At 45.7% G+C, this 19,842-nt stretch overlaps 1 protein-coding gene across 1 annotated transcript in view; it reads right to left on the bottom strand.

The window, feature by feature from the left end:
- The window catches only part of LOC309334146 (transmembrane 9 superfamily member 2-like), a 60,310-nt gene that overhangs the window by 6,378 nt on the left and 34,090 nt on the right, over positions 1-19,842 (bottom strand). The window contains exons 11-16 of the mRNA XM_081848293.1: positions 18,854-18,973; positions 17,905-17,962; positions 15,161-15,320; positions 14,511-14,662; positions 13,408-13,519; positions 11,636-11,807 (exon numbers count right to left, since the gene is read on the bottom strand). Coding sequence (XP_081704419.1) covers positions 11,636-11,807; positions 13,408-13,519; positions 14,511-14,662; positions 15,161-15,320; positions 17,905-17,962; positions 18,854-18,973 — 774 coding nt within the window. The remainder of the gene's footprint in view (positions 1-11,635; positions 11,808-13,407; positions 13,520-14,510; positions 14,663-15,160; positions 15,321-17,904; positions 17,963-18,853; positions 18,974-19,842) is intronic.

The raw sequence follows: 19,842 nt of genomic DNA, 5'->3' as shown, positions 1-19,842 counted from the left end.
TAATTGGAAACACAGGTCAAGAACAAAGCTGCATTCCCCACTCCCCGTGTTTTTGCAAACAGAGACCCTTCAACGCACCTCTCTCACTACAGAGGTAGCTGTCCAAATCCAACCTCCCTATAACATCCAACTTAAAAGTGCCTGGCTGACAAGGCTGTTTTGCATTATCAGTAGCTTTCACCAAGCGAAACAGGACGTTTTCCTAAATAAAAGCATTTTATGGAACATAAAATACCATTCTGATAGCTCATAGTAAACTGTCAGAAGGGTTCCTATCTTAAAGGTTACAGAATGATGTGAAGAACAAGGAGGCTACTCTGTGCAGCTTGTCAGACAACACGAGGGGGGGGGAGGAGATCCATTAAGTTGCTCATGTCCTCCCCCCCAAAAAAATTAAGCCTGAAAAAAAGGCCTTATCAGGAGAAGAACACCTTTTAAAGGCAGAACACCACATATCTCTTATATGGCATTTTATGGAACACTAGATAGTAGGATTTATCACAGGTGAATATACTAGGATAAATGAACCACTTGCTCTCACCAGTAAGGGAGTTCTTGTTCTTTATCTGAGGAAAATATGGAATTCCTGAAGAGGGAATTTAAGTTTCAAGAAGCAACTAAGTCCCCCTCCAGTGGTTGATATCTATTATTATAATTGTGCATTGCCTTTCAGCCAAAAACAAATACAAAATTCATAATAATAAAAACAAACCAGGAAATCCCCCAGGGTTATCTGGGAAACCATTAGATCCATCAAACTCTGAGAGCCGACCATCCTCATAGGTCCCTCACCACTGCGGGGGGCTGCTGAGAGCCTAAATCTCATCAGGAAGTGGTGTGACCATGACAAGGGACTGATGTCAATATTCCCTACTTTCAGATCACCCTCTTCCTGCCCAGCCAAGAAAACAAGGTCCAGAGTGTGACCTGCCACATGCATTGGATCAATGACATGTTAGAGCAGCCCCGTGCTTGTTGTGGCAGCCATGATGTCCTGAGCCACCTGCTTTGGCATGGATGGTGAGGTCCCTCAACACTGCTTCAGCCTCAGTGAGACAGGCCAGATCAGCCTCCTCATTCCCAATCAGATCAACAGCAGCAGCACCGCGGACCTGAGGGCTGGCTGATAAGACAACCACAATTCCCCAGGTTTGAGGGAGCCACTAACTGCCTGTGCCCCTCACCAGGCTTGCCCCACCCCACACATGGTATCTCCCCCTTGCCTAGAACCACTGCAGTTGGGATTTCCCCTGCTCTCTTCAGCTCCTCTCTTTCCAGGAACACCTTACCTCCCGTAATTTTGAAAAGGAAAAAAAAACCCCAAATTATTTTATTTTTTTAAAAAACAACAAGATAAAAAGCAGTTAAAACAAATTTAAACATTTTAAAACATTGGGGCAAGGCCACCCCCAGAGAAAATAATGTTATGGGGATGGCGCTTGCCTCTCCCTGATACCGCTCCCTGCGAAGGGGGCAGCGTCAGCCCCTACTCCCCTGGTGGGTTCTCAGTCAGCCAGCCAGCAGCAGGTGGAACAGGGCAGTCTTCCCTCTGCTGGCCAGAGGTGCAAAAATGCCTGCTTCCTTGAGAGCAGGGGGAATTCCAGTGGCTGTGGTGGTGAGCCAGATGAACAGCTCTCTCCTCCACTGTTGATCTCTGGCTGCTGCTACCCCTGAGAGTGAAGTGTCTTGGGACTGAAAGGGCAGAAGGCTGGGAGGCTAACCATGGGTGGAGAAAGAGCCAAGGGCAGTTGGTGCCAGCTACTTCTGGTTTTGTCCCATTTCCTCCCTGCTAAATTCCACAAGGAAAAACCTGAGGTTAAGGAAGACAAAACTGACAGCCACACAGACCACCCCCACTGCTTGTTGGTGGAGGCTGGTAAAAAGGCAGAAGTTGGTGGGGCAGCCCTACCCATTTGCCCTAATGGTCTAGTCTGCACTTCCACCCTCTGCAAATCTACAGAGGACACTTTTTTCAATGGAACATTAGCTAAACTGGAAGATTCACTGCACCACACTGAACAAGGGGTTTGTGAAATACTCTGGTGATGTAGACGGCAATGCCTTCTAGTTACAGGCCTGAGCAGAGGGAACTAGCTATTTCCAAACCATGTATTTACAGGGACCACTTCTCTAATTAAAACACAACATTGAAAGACAAGCACACATCTGGTAGCAGATTCTCTTCCTCATAATCTTGTCTGGATTACACCCCTCCCTCCCCCTTTATTGAATTATAGACATCACTCTAATAAATGTCTGAAGCAGCCTGTTTGTCCAAAGTGTCCTTTCTTCTAGAAAGGGCACAGCATTCACGTATCTCTTGCCGCGCTCTGGAAGCTCTGAGTGCATGAGGAATGCAAAGGGCATGAAACTGCACAAAAAAAGGAGAGGCTCACCGGGCAGGATGCATCCCAATGAGGTTCGGCTGGAAATCTCATGTGTATGCATATGAATTGTGAATGTCTGCACAGTGTTTATAGCCAAGCTACGAGGTCAGTCAATTCCCTTTTCCGTTACATCTCAGTGTTGCGTGAGCACGCATGAGATTATGGGTTGTATCCAGTACAGCAGTAAGTTAAAGTCATTCGGTGGTATACCTGTTTCATCGGAGAAATGCTTTGCGCTAATGAAACGCTGCTGCGCAAGAGAACAGACAAGCTGGTTGCTGGTAACTCTGTTGCACAATATACGGCCCAACGAGTTTCCGCTAGCAAAAGAGTTGCATTTTATTCCTCTGTTGCACAACTTTGCAACTCACCCATATGCTAGTGCAAGAGCCTTGGTGGTAGTAGGCAGATAGCAATGGATACAGCCCCAAATACACACACATACACACACACACACACACACACACACACGTGTAGATATGTTAGGAGGTTTTTTTAATGAAACATCCCAACCCTATTCCCACCAGTCTGGTCATAGAATCATTATGTTTGGCACTAAGAGACAGTCCAGCGCAGTGAGGACTGTTTCTTCCTTGGGTGTTCAGACATGTACTTCCAAACTTGTGGCACATCACTCTTGCCAAATAAGCAGCCCAGAGTTCATTAACAACAAAGGAGGAGCTCTGCTAGATCAGACCAAAGGCATACCTACTTCAAAAACCTATTTCCGACAGTGAAGAACCAGGTGCCTCCCGGGAACCAAGAAAGCACGGTGACCCTTCATCCAGAGGTGCCATCCAGCTACCATGACCAATAAACCTTGACAGACCTCTCCTCCTCCATGGAATGATAGGCATGTAGGCCTGTATGGTGGTGTGGTTCGAGAGTAGGAAGAAGACCTGGGAGACAAGGGTTCAAAACCCCACTCAGCCCCAAAGTTCACGACCTCTTAACCTAGCCCACCACACAGAGTTGTTTCAAGGATGAAATGGGGGGGGGGGAACCATGTACCCCACCTTGAGCTTCCTGGAGGAAAGGTGGGACATAGGTGTTAATAACAAAACAAGTAATTCCTTTTTAGATCTATTCAAGATGGTGGTCATTGCCATAGTCTTATGGCAGAAAATCCCACAAGTTAACTATGTGCATTTCACTACCGGTCACTCTGCATTCCCCAATTTTATATACAGATGGAGGAACAGCCTTGCTCACTGAAGTGCTGCCCTGCCGTAAAAGTGTTAGATGGGATGTTTCAAACTACCACCACCCCCAAGCCAAAGCATCCTCTCTAGTTAACATGCAGGCTCATTTTATTATGCTCAGACTAACATCCCAACCTCTTCTCCTTGATCTTTTGTTCTCCCCCTCCTTTAAACACCACATGTCAGTAATGCAACAACTTCCAGTCTGCATGTGCTCTATAGAAGTACTCTGTGCTGACATGGAGAAAAGCTGCATTTTTATATTTAGTGTGTTTCTTGCTTCCCCACCACTAATGACCATAACTCAGTGGTGAAGTATCTGCAAAGGATCCTAGGTTTCATCCCCGGGATCTCCAGCTACAACTGGGAAAGACTTCCTGTCTGAATTCCTGGAGAGTCACTGCCTGTCGGTGTATACAGTACTAAGCTAGAGGAACCAATGGTTCATAAGGCAGCTTCCTATGTTCCTAGGTAATGTCGCAATACTTGAAATGAGTCTGTCTATACTGTATTGCATCTGACTCTTCGCAAACGTGCATTTAATGGAGAGAGAGAGAGAGAGAGAGAGAGAGAGAGAGAGAGAGAGAGAAGAACTCAAAGCTCTGGCCAATTGCAAGAAAGCAAAAAACAGAATATATCCTGCACTCTGGCAACGTGTGTGTGTGTGTGTGTGTGTGTGTGTGCGCGCGCGCACACACACACTGGTTTTCTGCAGCCAAGAACTGTCTACATCATACCGCTTTCAATCGCCACACAGTGGGGGCTGCTTTTGGAATCTGGAATTCTAAACACAATTTACCCAGGAGATCAAAACTCAATTTTGAAAATGGCATGAACTCACAAGTGAAAATGATGATCACAAAACAGAGGGTGTAGAGTAGCCACCTGCTTCCAACTAAATGCAGCATTTTGTTCTGTGTCCAAGCACGTAAGAAGGACAGTAATCATAAAGCTATCCCTGCACAAAATATACCCATTCACTTACCATATTATTACCCGGAGAATCATACTGAAAATTGCTAGCTACAAATTTAGAAGAACAGAAATAATAATTGCAAGAAGCAGCATGGTATTAGGCCAGCACAACGAGGTCCTGTGTTACCCTCATGGGCTATTGGGGGAGCCCCGAAGACACCCAAGCTAGGGGCCCAGAAGGGGTGGGAGAGGGGTGAAGAGTCAGACACACAAATCCAGGCACTGCCATCTCACCCATAAAACCACTTGTCTTCGCTGGAAGGGTAGAGCACCACCCAGCCACATTCTCCTTCAGTGCTCTGGCTCCTGTTGCCATGCATGGGAACCCAGTTAGGATCACTGACTGGCAGCAAGGAAAAGACCTATTGCACAAGATGACACAGGGCTCTGCTCTTTTGAAGGTCCCAGGTCAAATCCTGGCAGCCACAGAGCTGTGGAAGCCCCTCCCCTGAGACTTCAAAGAGATGCTAAGACCAGACCAACGACACAATGCTGGATGAAAGACACCTTAGCAAAGGAAGTTTCATATAATGTAGGGGTGGGGGACCTTTTTCAGCCAGAAGGCCACATACCCTAAAGGAGAATCTGCCTTGCCCCACCCTCTAGCCCAAGGAACCTTCAGGAGGGTGTTGCTACTAGAGGAACAGCTGTGAGGGTTGAGAGACTCAGTGTTGGCCAGCAGGTAAAGGCTTTCCCCACCTGCCTTGCTCTGCCCTCCAGCCCTTGGAGCCTTCATAAGGGAGCTGCTTCCAGAGGAAGAACTGAGGGTTTAAAGACTGTTTGCCATCAGGGGGTGGTTGGTTTCACCTGTGCAGCTGCACCTCCAGCCTGACGAACCTTTGGAAGGGGAGTCTCCGGAGTATGTGTGCATGAACTTAGCAGTGCTTAGTTTATTTTTTGGGTGCTATTTTGTTAAGGTTGTTTTATAGACTACAAATGCTGTATTGATTTGTTCATCATATAATATGAACTTTGCTTTAATTGTGATGTTTAGCCCATTTTTTAAGTTGCTGCTTTGTTAACAGTGTTTTATGGATTGTAATTGTTCCACCGATTATTTGTTGATTATTGTATACAACTTATGCTGTACGTGGGATGTTCTATAATGTTATTGCTATTGATTGTTTTTAAACTGCTTTGGGATGCATCAGAATGAAAAGCAGAATATAAATATAATAAATCAGCTTTCTGGGAGCCACATAGCAATGCTGGGTTGGACCTGATGCAAAAGTGGGCAGAACAATGGACATAACTTACTGAAGTTCAGTAAGTTATTTTCCACCCATGCAAGCCACAGGTCTACACACACACACACACACACACACACACACACACTTCACTCCCCCTCTTACAGGCAAGCAAGAGACATCATTATCATTCAAGGACACATGCCAACCAGGCAAAAGCACTCAAAGGGGGGGCATGTTTTGGGGAGAGATCAGAAGGCAAAACAGAGAGGTCTGGATATCATGGTTGCTTTGTATTTTCCATGGTACTCGTTTAGTCAGACTGCAACTCTTCGGTGGGTACAAACCTCCAACCCAAAGTCTGAAGGTTAAGGAACACACCCATCTCCCTTCTCACAAGCTGATTACCTCCTCTTTTTCATGGTTTCCCAATGGTGCAAACCAGGAATTGCCTTCAAGCCATGATTCAAAAATGTGGTTTGAAAGTGGGCTTGCAAGCCACAGTTTGGAGACAATATCAGCACTCAGAGGGCCAGAACAAGCAAGCAAAGTGATATGTTCCTAAGCCTCCAAACTGTGATTGGCACATGACGTCTAAACCAGACCTTAATGCGAGAACACACAGGTGTAAACTTTGCCACGGCACATTTAAGCCTCACTGCCCTTCGTATCAAGGAGATAAGGGCCGACATATCTATTTTAATCCCTTTCAGCAGCAGCTGTGACAATTTCAATTATCATTTCCTATATGAAAAGGATATTTCTGATTCTAGCAATTTATATCACACAAGCGAAACTGAAATTGGCAGCTAACCCAAGCTAAACCCAGACAGGCATTAGCATACTGCTTTAGTTCAGAATTAAAACATTTTTTTGTTTTAATGCTAGAATTTATTTGGGGTAAATTATAGGGGGGCCATCTGGAACTTGCCTGCAGAGCTGTGGACTTAAAGAAGGGTTAAGCTGGGAACACCAATTCCCATATTTACTTACTAATAATTTTAAATTGGTGAGATTAAATCCTACTCGCTTTCTACTTCCATCCGACTGAAGACAGCTAAAGAAGAAATCCTTCTGCAAGGCCACAAGCAAGGATGAGAAAACCCTTTAATGAAAGCTTCCAGGAGAGCGGCCATGTTTGCTTTTTTATGCAAGGGAGAGTAGGAACACAGGGAGCTGCCTTATAATAATAATAATATAATAATAATTTATTATTTATACCCCGCCCATCTGGCTGGGCCTCCCCAGCCACTCTGGGCGGCTTCCATAGAAACCAAAGATACACTAAAATATCACACATTAAAAACTTCCCTGAACAGGGCTGCCTTAAGATGTCTTCTGAATGTCAGGTAGTTGTTTATCGCTTTGACATCTGCTGGAAGGGCGTTCCACAGGGCAGGCGCCACTACCGAGAAGGCCCTCTGCCTGGTTCCCTGTAGCTTTGCTTCTCGCAATGAGGGAACCGCCAGAAGGCCCTCGGCGCTGGACCTCAGTGTCCAGGTATACTGGACCGAGGCCGTTTAGGGCTTTAAAGGTCAGCACCAACACTTTGAATTGTGCTCGGAAACGTACTGGGAGCCAATGTAGGTCTTTCAAGACCGGTGTTATATGGTCTCGGTGGCTGCTCCCAGTCACCAGTCTAGCTGCCACTTTCTGGATTAGTTGTAGTTTCCGAGTCACCTTCAAAGGTAGCCCCACGTAGAGCGCATTGCAGTAGTCCAAGCGGGAGATAACCAGAGCATGCACCACTCTAGCGAGACAGTCCGCAGGCAGATAGGGGCTCAGCCTACGTACCAGATGGAGCTGGTAAACAGCTGCCCTGGACACAGATTTGACCTGTGCCTCCATGGACAGCTGTGAGTCCAAAATGACTCCCAGGCTGCGCACCTGGTCCTTCAGGGGCACAGTTACCCCATTCAGGACCAGGGAATCCTTCACACCTGCCCGCCTCCTGTCCCCCAAAAACAGTACTTCTGTCTTGTCAGGATTCAACCTCAATCTGTTAGCCGCCATCCATCCTCCAACCGCCTCCAGACACTCACAAAGGACCTTCACCGCCTTCACTCGTTCTGATTTAAAAGAGAAGTAGAGCTGGGTATCATCCACATACTGATGAACACCCAGCCCAAACCTCCTGATGATCTCTCCCAGCGGCTGCATGTAAATGTTGAAAAGCATGGGGGAGAGGACAGAACCCTGAGGCACCCCACAAGTGAGAGCCCAGGGGTCTGAACACTCATCCCTCACCACCACTTTCTGAACACGGCCCAGGAGGAAGGAGCGGAACCACTGTATGACAGTGCCCCCAGCTCCCAGCCCCTCAAGACGGTCCAGAAGGATGTTATGGTCGATGGTATCAAACGCCGCTGAGAGATCCAGCAGAACTAGGAAACAGCTCTCACCTTTGTCCCTAGCCCGCCAGAGATCATCAACCAGTGCGACCAAGGCAGTTTCAGTCCCATGATGAGGCCTGAATCCCGACTGGAAGGGATCCAAATGGTCCGCTTCTTCCAGGCGTGCCTGGAGTTGTTCAGCAACCACTCGCTCAATCACCTTGCCCAAGAATGGAAGATTTGAGACTGGGCGATAATTGGCCATCGTGGCCGCATCTAAAGATGTTTTTTTAAGAAGCAGTTTAATAATCGCCTCTTTCAGCGGGTCTGGGAAGGCTCCCTCATGGAGGGAAGCATTCACCACCCCACGAAGCCCACCGCCCAGTCCTTCCCGGCTAGCTTTTATAAGCCAGGATGGGCAAGGATCCAGGAGACAGGTGGTTAGTTTCACTCGTCCAAGCAGCCTGTCCACATCCTCGGAGGTAACATATTGGAATTGATCCCACGCAACTTGACTAGACAAAGCTCTAGCACTCTCCCGCCCCGGCCCTGCTCCCACGGTGGAGTCTACTTCTTCCCGAATCTGAGCGATTTTATCTGCAAAAAACTTTGCAAAATCATTGCAGGAGATCATGTGGCCCATACTGGGCCCCGATGTTGCAGGTGGTTCCGCTAAATTGTGAACCACCTAAAAAGTCTCCTGCTGCTGTTTTCTGCAGATGCAATAGAGGATGTGAAGAAAGTCTTCTTTGCTGCCGCTACCGCCACTTGGTAGGCTCGACGTTGAGCTCTAACCTGTGTCCGGTCAGATTCGGAATGAGTTATCTGCCACCGACGCTCTAGCCGTCTCAACAATTGTTTCATTGTCCTCAGATCCGTGGAAAACCACGGGGCTGTCCGGACTCCATGCAATCGGAGAGGGCGCTTCGGAGCCAAACAGTCAATAGCCCTGGTTAACTCCACATTCCAGCGGGCCACCAGGGAATCAGCTGAAAGGCCATCAACATGGGATAAAGCATCCCCTACCACTCTCTGGAAACCAATTGGATCCATTAAGTGGCGGGGGCGGACCATCCGAATTGGTCCCACCTCCCTGCAGAGGGGATGGGTCGCAGAGAAATCCAGTTGCACCAGGAAGTGATCTGACCATGGCACTTTTTTCGTTTCGCTTTTACTTAGTGTCAGATCACCAACATCCATAGAGGTAAACACCAGGTCCAAGGCATGTCCGCGGCTATGGGTTGGGCCAGACTTATTCAGGGACAGCCCCATGGAGGCCATGCTTTCCACGAAGTCCCGAGCGGCCCCTTGTAAGGTCGTGTTGGCATGGATGTTAAAATCCCCTAGGACAACCAAGCTAGGTGTCTCCAGGAGAACATCTGCCACAACCTGAAGCAGCTCAGGCAGGGAATCCTTGGTGCAGCGGGGAGGTCGGTACACCAAAAGGAATCCTGTACTGCCCCTATTGCCCAACTTCCAGAACATGCACTCGGAAAACTGGGTCTTCCCAATAGGACGCCTGGTGCAAACTAATGACTTCCTAAAAATCACTGCAACCCCCCCTCCCCGCCCACATGACCTGGGTTGCTGTGCGTAAGAGAAACCTGGTGGACAAGCAGTGGCAAGGACAGGCCCATCTGCTTCATCCAACCAAGTCTCTGTTACACATGCCAGGTCAAGTCCTCCATCCATGATCAAGTCATGGATGGTAGCGGTCTTATGAATCATTGACCTGGCATTGCACAGTAGCACCTTCAGGTCATGTGGGTATCCCTTGCTGATTCTAGTATCCATCCGGTCAGGACCAGACCCGGAGGCAGGAATAGTCCTCAGACAACGACTAAACCTGCCTCCTCTGTAATGACATGGTCTAGTCTTAGTGTAACTCCTCCTCCTACCCGTGATCACTGAGATCGGTTGTCCCAGTGCATCCCCCCCTGTGGAACATGCCCCAGCCATTTTGTGGGCTGGGACCCACTCCCCGGCAGCCCTGACCCCTCCCCTTAAGAACAAAATAACACCTTAAACAAACAAACAAACAAAACCAATAAAACAATACAAACAAAAAACTGTAAAAATTACAAAAACATCAAAATCAAAAAAATTCCCCAAGCCCAACCAAACATCCATCCCACCCCCACCCCCCACATACAAAAAATTCAAAAGAAATTTTTTAAAACATTTATACAGATTCAGACTACAGTATTGGGTCCATTTAGTTCAGTAATACCTACACTGATTGGCAGCAACCCTCCAGGGTTTTTCCAGACAAAAGGCTTTTCCCACCAGCCCCACCTGGAGTTGCCAGGGATTGAACCTGGGAACCTTCTGCATGGAAGGCAAATGCTCTGCCATAGAGCTAAAGCCCCACTCTACCCCTGCCATCAGCCAAAAGCCTTTACGGAGTCTTGTGGCACCTTAAAGACTCAAAATATCATAATAAAAACTTGATAATTTTATTTGTCTTTAAGGTACCAAAAAGACTCTTTGTGTCAGGAATAGCAAGAGAAACATGATTCTAGCAGAATTTGGAGAATTATTATTTTTTCATGTTATGCTCCCTGAATACTCTATCCATGTGTAAGCTCGATCCACCTTTCAAATGCACATTGTCCTGGTTCACACGTACAGTAAGAAATCAGCAAATGTGCGCATTTGATTACCGGCAGGTGAATGTTAGAAAACTCCTTTCAGTGCTGAATGAGCCCTTTATATGATGGAAGAGCATTCACAGCCTCATAGTAATACTCTGAAAGAAAGCACCCAAAATAAAATGGCCCAGGAATGCATGAATTAATGATGGCCACATTCAAACCCAACATTTAAAGCAGTATCGCACCACTTTAAACAACCATGGCTTCCCCCATATAATCCTGGGAACTGCAGCTAAGGGCGCCGAGAGTTGTTACGAGACACCCCACCCCATTCCCCTCACAGAGCTACAATTACCAGAGTTCCCTAGGAAGGGTTGGTTGCTGAACCATTCTGGTACCTGTAGCTCTGTGAGGAGAATAGGAGTCTCCTGAAAACTCTCAGCACCTTTAACAGACTGATTTCCATAACTCTTTGGTGGAAGCCCTGTGCTTTAAATATATGTTGGGAAGGTGGTTGATGCCTTTGTGCTCTGAGTGGGTCCCATGTGTCACATACTAATCCTACCCATACTCCTATGTTGTGCCCTCCAGATGTTTTAGACTACAACTCCGAACATCGCTGACCATTGGCCTTTTGTAGTCCAGATAGGGAAGGCTGTTTAAGCCCATATTCTGCCATACTGGGACTTTAAGATACCAGGGGTGGGGGAGAAAGGAAGAGCTTGCAGCTGAGTAGTAGAGTATGAACCCTGCAAGCAGAAGGCCTCACCTTCAGTCCATAGCACCTCCTGTTCAAAAGATCACAGTCAGGACAACTCACCTAAGGCAGAGGGCAGAGAATCCTGACTTGCATGGAACCAAAGTCTAGCTTGGTATAAGGTGCCTTCGCATATGCTCCTTTACCTAAGACATATCTCCCAACTCTGAGACGCTCAAAGACTTGAAAAATTGACTCACCAGTGAAAAGGAAGAAAATCAAGACCATGATCATTGTATATCCGAAGTATAAAATGGTGCTGGCAGTTCCTGTGATCTGAAGTTTTGAGAAGAAATAATGGATGGCGTAGATGAAGAGATAGACGGCGGTGAAGCTGCTGGTTAAGAATGACCTCCACCACCAATGATAATCCTAGAGGCAAATCAAAAGAGGTTGAGAGGCAAAGAAAGCATGAAAGACCCCCCAAAAAATGCTTCCCATGTTTATTTAGTGGACCAGACTTAAGCTGTCCTTGCACATGTCCACACTTACTAGTCTGAACTATGCTTTATTAGATTTGTTTCCCAGAATTCTATTTCACAAATTCCTGCAGGATTCCATGGCCTGCCAGCCCCTGCAAAATCAGGTGCTTCTTCGGTTTGCCCTTCTCTTCCTCCTCCTGACACTGTCCTGTTGCTGCATCTTACCAGCCAAGAGAACTCACATCAACACTGCTGTGAGAGCAAAATGCTGCAAAGGAGAGGTGAGATGAATAGTCTGTGCCTACGTCTTTCTCTGTGGGAATGTGTCTGCATGTAAGTTTGGGTGAGTGGGTGAAAAAAAGAGATGTGTGCCTGCACATTTTAGAGACAGAGAAAAAGCTGATCACCCCCCAGCCTAGTGCCATTTGACCAAAGAGCTGTTCTTCTTCAGCCCAGGTGCACAACAAACAATTCAGAACCCAGTTTGTGGCTCACCCATGTTATCTAGAAAACTGAAACTAATTCCTACACTTAAGAGCTTATTTGCATGGCAGGCCTCAGGTATCTTTACTCAATGCAGCTTGTTCCACAAGGCATCTGTTTGCAGCTTGCCTAAACCCCAAAAATCTGTCTACCACAAGTATGAGAATGGAGTGTTATAGACTGTCCACATAACGAAGCAACATCTCTGTGACTCCACCACTAATATCAGCACCAAGATAAAACACCACCACTTTTATATTACACAATCTGCAGACATTTGCATGACTTTTTTTCTGCTGCTCCTGCAGGTCATGGGGAGGAGTTTAGTGCAGTCCATCCCTTTGGCTTTCAAAATCATCACGAAGCCTTTACACTTTCAGGACTAATGTCACCATTACACTCTCTTCCCTTTAGTTAGGGGCAAGATCCCAAAGGGATCTGCAACCAGACTTGCAATTCTTTCTTTGACTAGCTAAACTACGGCTTTCATGGAGCCCTAGATAAAAAGTAATTTTCAGGATGGAGCTACTTAGCAAGGGAACGGGACACAAAGATGGCAAATGTAACAAGGGGACAACAACCTATGCTTTTTGGTTTTTTTAATTCCAGCTGGTATGCAGATGCAATCGCATCTTGATGATACATTACAAAGACTGATTTGGCACTGAAAGCTGCAGCAGTCTGTTACGTTGGCAACAGCAAATAGAAAGGGAGGGGATCCTCAGTTTCACTCCCCACCCCTTGGCATCTTGGCCTACTGCCACCATGCAGAAGTGTTATCCTCTGCCGCTACTCCTAAACGGTTGCCCTCACAGCCAAGCTGCTTATTCCACAGAAAGGAATCCAGGCTTCCTAAGCACAGCATCACCCACTTTCCCTTCCTACCAGCAGGTCTACTACGCACAGCTGGCAGCCACAACATGCATAAATCTTTCCAACACAATGGGGCACCGATGCACCAGCAAGCTGCAGGTGTTGGCTCAGCCTCCCTGATGCTGCCAGCTGGTGGCTGATTCCCGTCCAGCAACATACTAAGCTTGGCAACGGAAGTGGCAGGTCAGTTTTACCTCTGCACATAGATGAAAATAGCACAGCAAGACCGTTGCTTCTGAGCATGTAATCAGGAGGATGATAAAGACTAAGAACAAGAAGCCAAACATGTAGTACATCTGGTGAGACCTGGAATGAGAGAAGTCACCGGGTCAACCTTCGCCCAAGATCTCTGCACCCACCCTCCTTTCTCAAGGTTCAGCATCATGAAGGCCTAACAAGGACTCCAGGTGGCATTGGCACAGCAGGAAGAGTTCCAGCCCGCCCCAGTTGGTTAAAGACTACAGTTCATGATACGTTTAATGCCTGGCAACTAGGCTGTGGTTTTTGAGAATCCAAAGCCTCAAATTCTCAGCCAAACAAGTTTCCCTCTGTCAGGTTCCCACCTCTCACCTACCTGAACTCAGAAGCCTCTCTCTATCACATACCAACTTATGCACCTGTGCTTCTGAATAAGTTGCTGTTCTGTACATAGATTACCAACTGGAAGGCAATGGGTCCAGAACAGTGACTCAAACAAACACACAACAGCCTCAGGGTGTGATTCAATTTTAGAACCACTTTCTAAGTATGCAAGATCCTCTCTGGCTCCTTTCGTGGCTCAACTGAAATTCTATATAAAACATTCTATGGGACTTTATAAATAAACTTCCAGAATTGGATAACATCAACTACTGAATGATATATTTGTTAGTTTGGATGTTGCTTCATTGTAAAATATATTCTTTTTTCCCCCTACGCTTTTTGTTCCTTTTCCAAGTTTTTTTGAGGTCCCTCCCCTTTTGGGGGCATTTGGGAGCTGTATTTCAGCAACATCTGTATTTCATTGCTCTCTCTTCCCTTCAGTTAGGGGCAAGATCTTTAAGGGATCTGCACCCAGACTAGCGCCTGCTGTTTTGAAGAACAAATGGATGACCAAGCCCCAGCAGGAGGCAATGGGAAGGAGACAAACCCAGAGCAGTAAACCATGCAGAGAGCCAGCAGGCAACCTCTTCTGTAGATGGGTGCTTTGGGCCCACACAGCAGCCTTTCTTCATTTAATTATTTCTCACAAAGAAACAGCAGTGTGCCTGGCATGTAGCTTGGTAATTTCGAATTCAGAAAAGGGGGAGATACTCACCAAATGCTGTTTAAAATGAAGAAGAGCTGGATAAAGATACACCCAAAGGGGAGGATGCCTCCCATGATGATGCCCGGAAGAGGCTTGGTGAAAAAGGACTGCTCCGGGATTTGACGAGGAATCTGGTTTGTACGCACCGGGTGCTCAATGGGCTAGGGAAAGTTAAAAAAAAAAAAACCACCACAATTAACATGGCAGACACATCTAAGGAAACAGCAAAGCCACATTTAAAAGGTGCAACGATTTCAATATGTAAAAATATCATTATTCCCCCAACAGGGAATAATTATGGCTAATCCATCCATGTACTTGGAGAGCCATTTCTGATCTGAGTGAAAGACCACTGTGTAAGGAAAGCAGTCCCAAATACAGAGATGTTCCTCTCTTTGCAGAAGACCCCCTCAAAAACTTTCCATGGGCTGCTGTAGTCTTCATTAATCTTTAATTCGTGCTGCAACACAACACAGTGTTGCTATACCGCAATAAGTCTTCTGGCAGTGATTGTGCAAAGGTTGCCAAACAACATGAATATATTTTCTCCTTCTACTCACCAGCAGGTCAGGAAAGGAAAGGAATTCTCAAGTGGTATAATAAGGAGCTTTAAATATGTATATATATATATAATAAACTCTACTGAATTTCTAACCCACCTTCTCCTTGAATCCAAAGTATGCACCGACAAAGGTTAATGGGACAGATATTCCAAACCACATGGCCAAGATAGCAACCAGAGTGCCAAAGGGAATAGCAGCTGAGGATCCTTTCACCCAAAGAATAAGGTTCATTATGAAGAAGTCAGCAAAGACAATTCTGAGGGAAAAGAAGATGACCAGATTCAGTGTTGGCATGGCGTTCCTAATTTAAGAACCTAACAAGAACCCAGATGGATCAGGACAAAGGCCCATCCAGTCCAGTAGCCTGTTTTTACTAACCAGGTGCCCCAACAGGAAGCCCGCAACCAGAACCTGAGAGAGCAACAGCAACTCTCCCTTCCTGTGGTTTCCAGCAACTGGTATTCACAAGCATTACTGCCTCAGACTGTGGAGGCAGAACCCTGAGGTTCCCCAGCCCTTTCGTAACCAACAGGTGCTTGTAAGGGCCCTTCAAGAGAAGGAATTCATTTCTTTATCCTACCACAAGCAGCATCTATGCCTGCACCAATATACTGTGTCCTACAGAAGCCATAGTTTCACTGTAGCACATCAGCAGCAGCTGAAACCACCACCGTGCAATGAACAGAAGGGAGCATCAGTTGAACATCAGCTGGCTTCAGGCAAGGATGTTGCCACACTCTGCAGCCTGGGACTCATTGCAAAAGCATTCTTAGAGCCAAAGGTACAATGCTCCATGCACTGCCATATTGGACCAAAAGCAAAGAGGAAGCCAATTCTAATTAATTCATAGAAAAATTGTATCTTTCTTTTTCAGCCAGGAATATTTAGGGGCAAATGTCATCTAATCTCCTGCAAGATGGATATCCTTGCAAACCTATCACTGTTGTGTATAAAGTCAGGTTGTTGTTGTTGTTGTTGTTAAGCTCTGCCTAAGCAAAGCAAAGCAAATCTCTCTTTCACTCCTCCAAAGGGAGAAGGGGATTGGGGGCGGGGAATCCTGCTAGTCTACAAATTCTCAAAATCAATCCAGTGTACGTAACTGCCTCGGGCTGTTTATGGCATTATGCAAATTTTCTGAACTAGCACAGCATAATCAAGACATCTGTTCTTATTTTGTGCTCTCCCTACCACCCCAGGCAATTATTCAACTTCTATGAAATGGAATTTGCACACTGGAATTTAAACTATCAGCATGGTATTTTGCCATTTTGGACTTTGCCAAGATAGTCATCTAGATGACAGCCAGGATGTACATTTCTGGTTGGGACTTCTGGTATCAGGCTATTTCACACCCTGTTGCCAAACAGTCTAATTTCTAGTCCACTGTCTATTGATATTTTTTAATTTTGAAATGAAAGAGTTAACACAACCATGCTTCCTAAGACCGCCAAGTCCCACATGTCACCTTGCAAGCAGAAACACTGGCAACACTGCCCTAACCATAGTTTGCTCAATGCAGAAGTAACTCTTAACCATCTCAGCATTGCTGATGTGGTCCAAACAAAAGCAGAGCAATATGTTTAGCAATGGCCGGGCTGAAGGAGTTGCTGGAAGGAAGCATAAAAAGGTGCCACCCAACCGCCACAGGGACTCCCACTCCAGATTTAGATTTAGATTTCTCCTCCCAAAGATGTCCCACAAGGCAGCGGAGGTTTTGAATCAGATACTCTTGAATTATTAGCACCACTAATAATCGACTAAAAGCCAATGCATGACACCATAGCTTGAAGAGTTTGCAAACCACAGTTAAGTTTTGCTTCAATACTAAGCAAACCACAGTTAAGGCACTCAAGACTTTCCAAAGATAGTTTAAAAAAGGAGAGGGAGTCCGAGACCTGGGAGAAGAGAGGATTGAAGAAGATTGGAATAAATTTAAGATGTATTTACAAAAACATTGTAACTTGGTTGAATGTTAAGAAGGATGCTAGATTATAAAAAATTGGCCACCACTAAACTAGATTTGAATTTGATGATAAGTGAGATTAAAGAAAACATAATTTATTTATTTTTTTGAGAATTGCTAGATTATATTTAAATGAGTGGATATAAGACTGTAAACAAGTTGATAATTTGCTTGGAAAAACCTTTTACGATGAAAATGGGTGCGGGAGACGTGAGGGAGTCCAAAGAATTGATGAAACTACGTTGCGTTGGAAGTAAGATTGTTTATTATTTGTGTATTTGTATTCAAAAACTTTAATAAATATTTATTTAAAAAAAAGGAGAGGGAGTTTAAAAACAAAGTGAAACAGGAATATCAATGCACTTACAAACATGGGGATCTGGTTCATAGCTACATGCACTCAAGAACATGGAAATGAAGAGGAGCTGCATGTGTACAACTGGATTATATTACAACTGGAGTAACTGAATATACACACTTCTTCAGATACACTGAAACAGAAGTCACCAGACCCTTATATATAGTGGGAGGGTGGGGTGGGGTTTTTCTCAGGAGGGTAGTAGAAAACGGATGATTGACTCAATGGGTATGGTAAACCTGCTGACGTCTGGTGACTTCTGTTTCAGTGTATCTGAAGAAGTGTGCATGCACACGAAAGCTTATACCAAGAACAAACTTAGTTGGTCTCTAAGGTGCTACTGGACAATTTTTTATTTTTTGTTATATATTTTGACTGCGTCAGACAAACACCTACCTGAATCTGGAACTGGAGTAACTGTCAGTCATGTGAGTAAGAAGCATAGGCCTTTGTGCATATTAACCAATTTGCAATGCAGAAAATGAGTTTTATAAAAAGAAAGGTGTGAGAAATACTAACCCTGGACACAACAGAGCTGTCAGCAACACATTTGTCTTCCATTTTTCACCTCTAAATGCTGAGAAGAGGAGAAAAAAGTAATCACTACATTTAACACATTTGAAGTAGCTGGAAGAAGTTTATTTATTTTTAAGTCTCAATAATTTTAACACTAGATTGCTCACCATAGTACTATGAACTGCTCTGAATCTTCCCTGCTTATAGAATCTGAACCCCAAGGAGTGCTGATAACGATCCTCTGCCATAATTCAACCCGGCTCAATATCCTGTTCATAATTGACAGCCAGGATCCAGGAAAGCTTTTCAGGTTCTCTCCCCACCCTATGTACTTGTGTTACATTTCAAGCAAACCTCCCAATGTTTCACAACCAATTTGCAAAGGGTCATGAGAAAGAGAGAGGGCACTGCAGTTCAGAAAAGGAGTGGAGAGGTAAACACTTCTAAGAACACCATTTTCTTATTCTGTTACCTCATGGTCTTTCCTGTCCCTGCTAAACCAGTGAAAAATCACTGGCAGTTCCCATTCTACAAAGGCTAAGAGATTTGACCTAGGACAGCCAATCAAGGGCTGGGCAGGAACCACCCTTGGCTTTCCACTTCCAAGTATGATCAGTGGAGGTGAATGGGGGCACTGCCCCCCCTCGCCCCCCGCCAGCCCACACTTGCCTGCCTTCCACATATAACCAATCCAGGGGGTGGTGCTGTCTCTCAGCTTCCTTAGCCTCAGTGCTGCCCTTGTAGAATTCAGATGGGAGGAGCATGATTGCAAAACTAGATTCAGCAGGCTCTGCCAGTCATTGGCTCTAACTCTGCCTATCACTGTCCGCCTACTGTCCCCCCCCCCCACCTTCCGCCCTACCAGTCTCAATTGGGTACCACTGGCCGCTGAGCACAATCTCTGTGGTTTCAACAGCCTGGCAACATTCCATTACACAAGTCTTGCACTTACTTTTGTACATCCGAGCAGATACGTAGCCTGCTGGGGTCCCCAGCAAGACCCACAGCACGACAGCACAGGTCATCAAGGCCCCCCTGTTGGCTGGCGAAAGGAATCCAAGGCAGGCAAGGACTGAAAGTGTCAACACAGAGAACAAAAGTGTGTTACAGAAGAGGTTCCCTGGTGTAAATTGGTGCAATGTTCCAAAAGTGCAAATGTGCCCCCAGATTTGAAACTTTCAAAACACAGAGTGAAGACATTTCCTATTTGTCCAGGCATTTAGATTTTGAAGTATATGATTTTCCAAGATATTTACCAACTGCTGGTTTTACTGTATTTCAACTGCAATATTGTGGCTTTTAGTGATGGGAATTTTTTCAATCTGGTTGCTTTACTGACCTGCTGTTAGCTGCCCTGTGCTCTATAAGGGAATAAGGGCAGGATATAAATTAAAAATCATAAATGCGCCCACCCAAAATCGGAACGTAAGGAGTTGCCTTATGCTAGTTCAGACCATTGGGTCCATCTAGCTCATTACAGGTTGGCCCACTGTGTTAGCCTACTAACGCAAGAGTCAACATTTCTGGGTACCATGCATATACATGAAATCGCATTTAGTGGGGGACACCATCTAAGAAGCCAAACTCCGCCAAACTCCACCACAAATGCTCCCTCCAGACTTCCTTTCTCAAACTCCAACTTTCCACAGGCCTCAAAGGTCGATGCAAAGGCTCATGGGGTTAAAGCTGTAAAGGCCCCTGAGATTGCTACCCATTTCCCCACTCTTCTCATGCCATATTTGCAGTTTTCCTGCTCTTTTCGGGCTGTTTCTGCCCCTTTCCAGCCATTTGTCAAAGAGAAGAACAACTACCAGACTTTTAGAAGACATCTGAAGGCAGCCCTGTTTAGGGAAGCTTTTAATGTTTAACAGACCACTGCATTTTAATATTTTGTTGGAAGCCGCCCAGAGTAGCTGGGGAAACCCAGCCAGATGGGCAGGG

This window comes from Podarcis erhardii (assembly GCF_964252035.2).
Source record: "Podarcis erhardii genome assembly, chromosome: Z".
Lineage (NCBI taxonomy): Eukaryota > Metazoa > Chordata > Lepidosauria > Squamata > Lacertidae > Podarcis > Podarcis erhardii.
The sequence above is the reverse complement of the archived record's forward strand: the minus strand, read 5'-3'. Positions and strand labels throughout refer to the sequence as shown.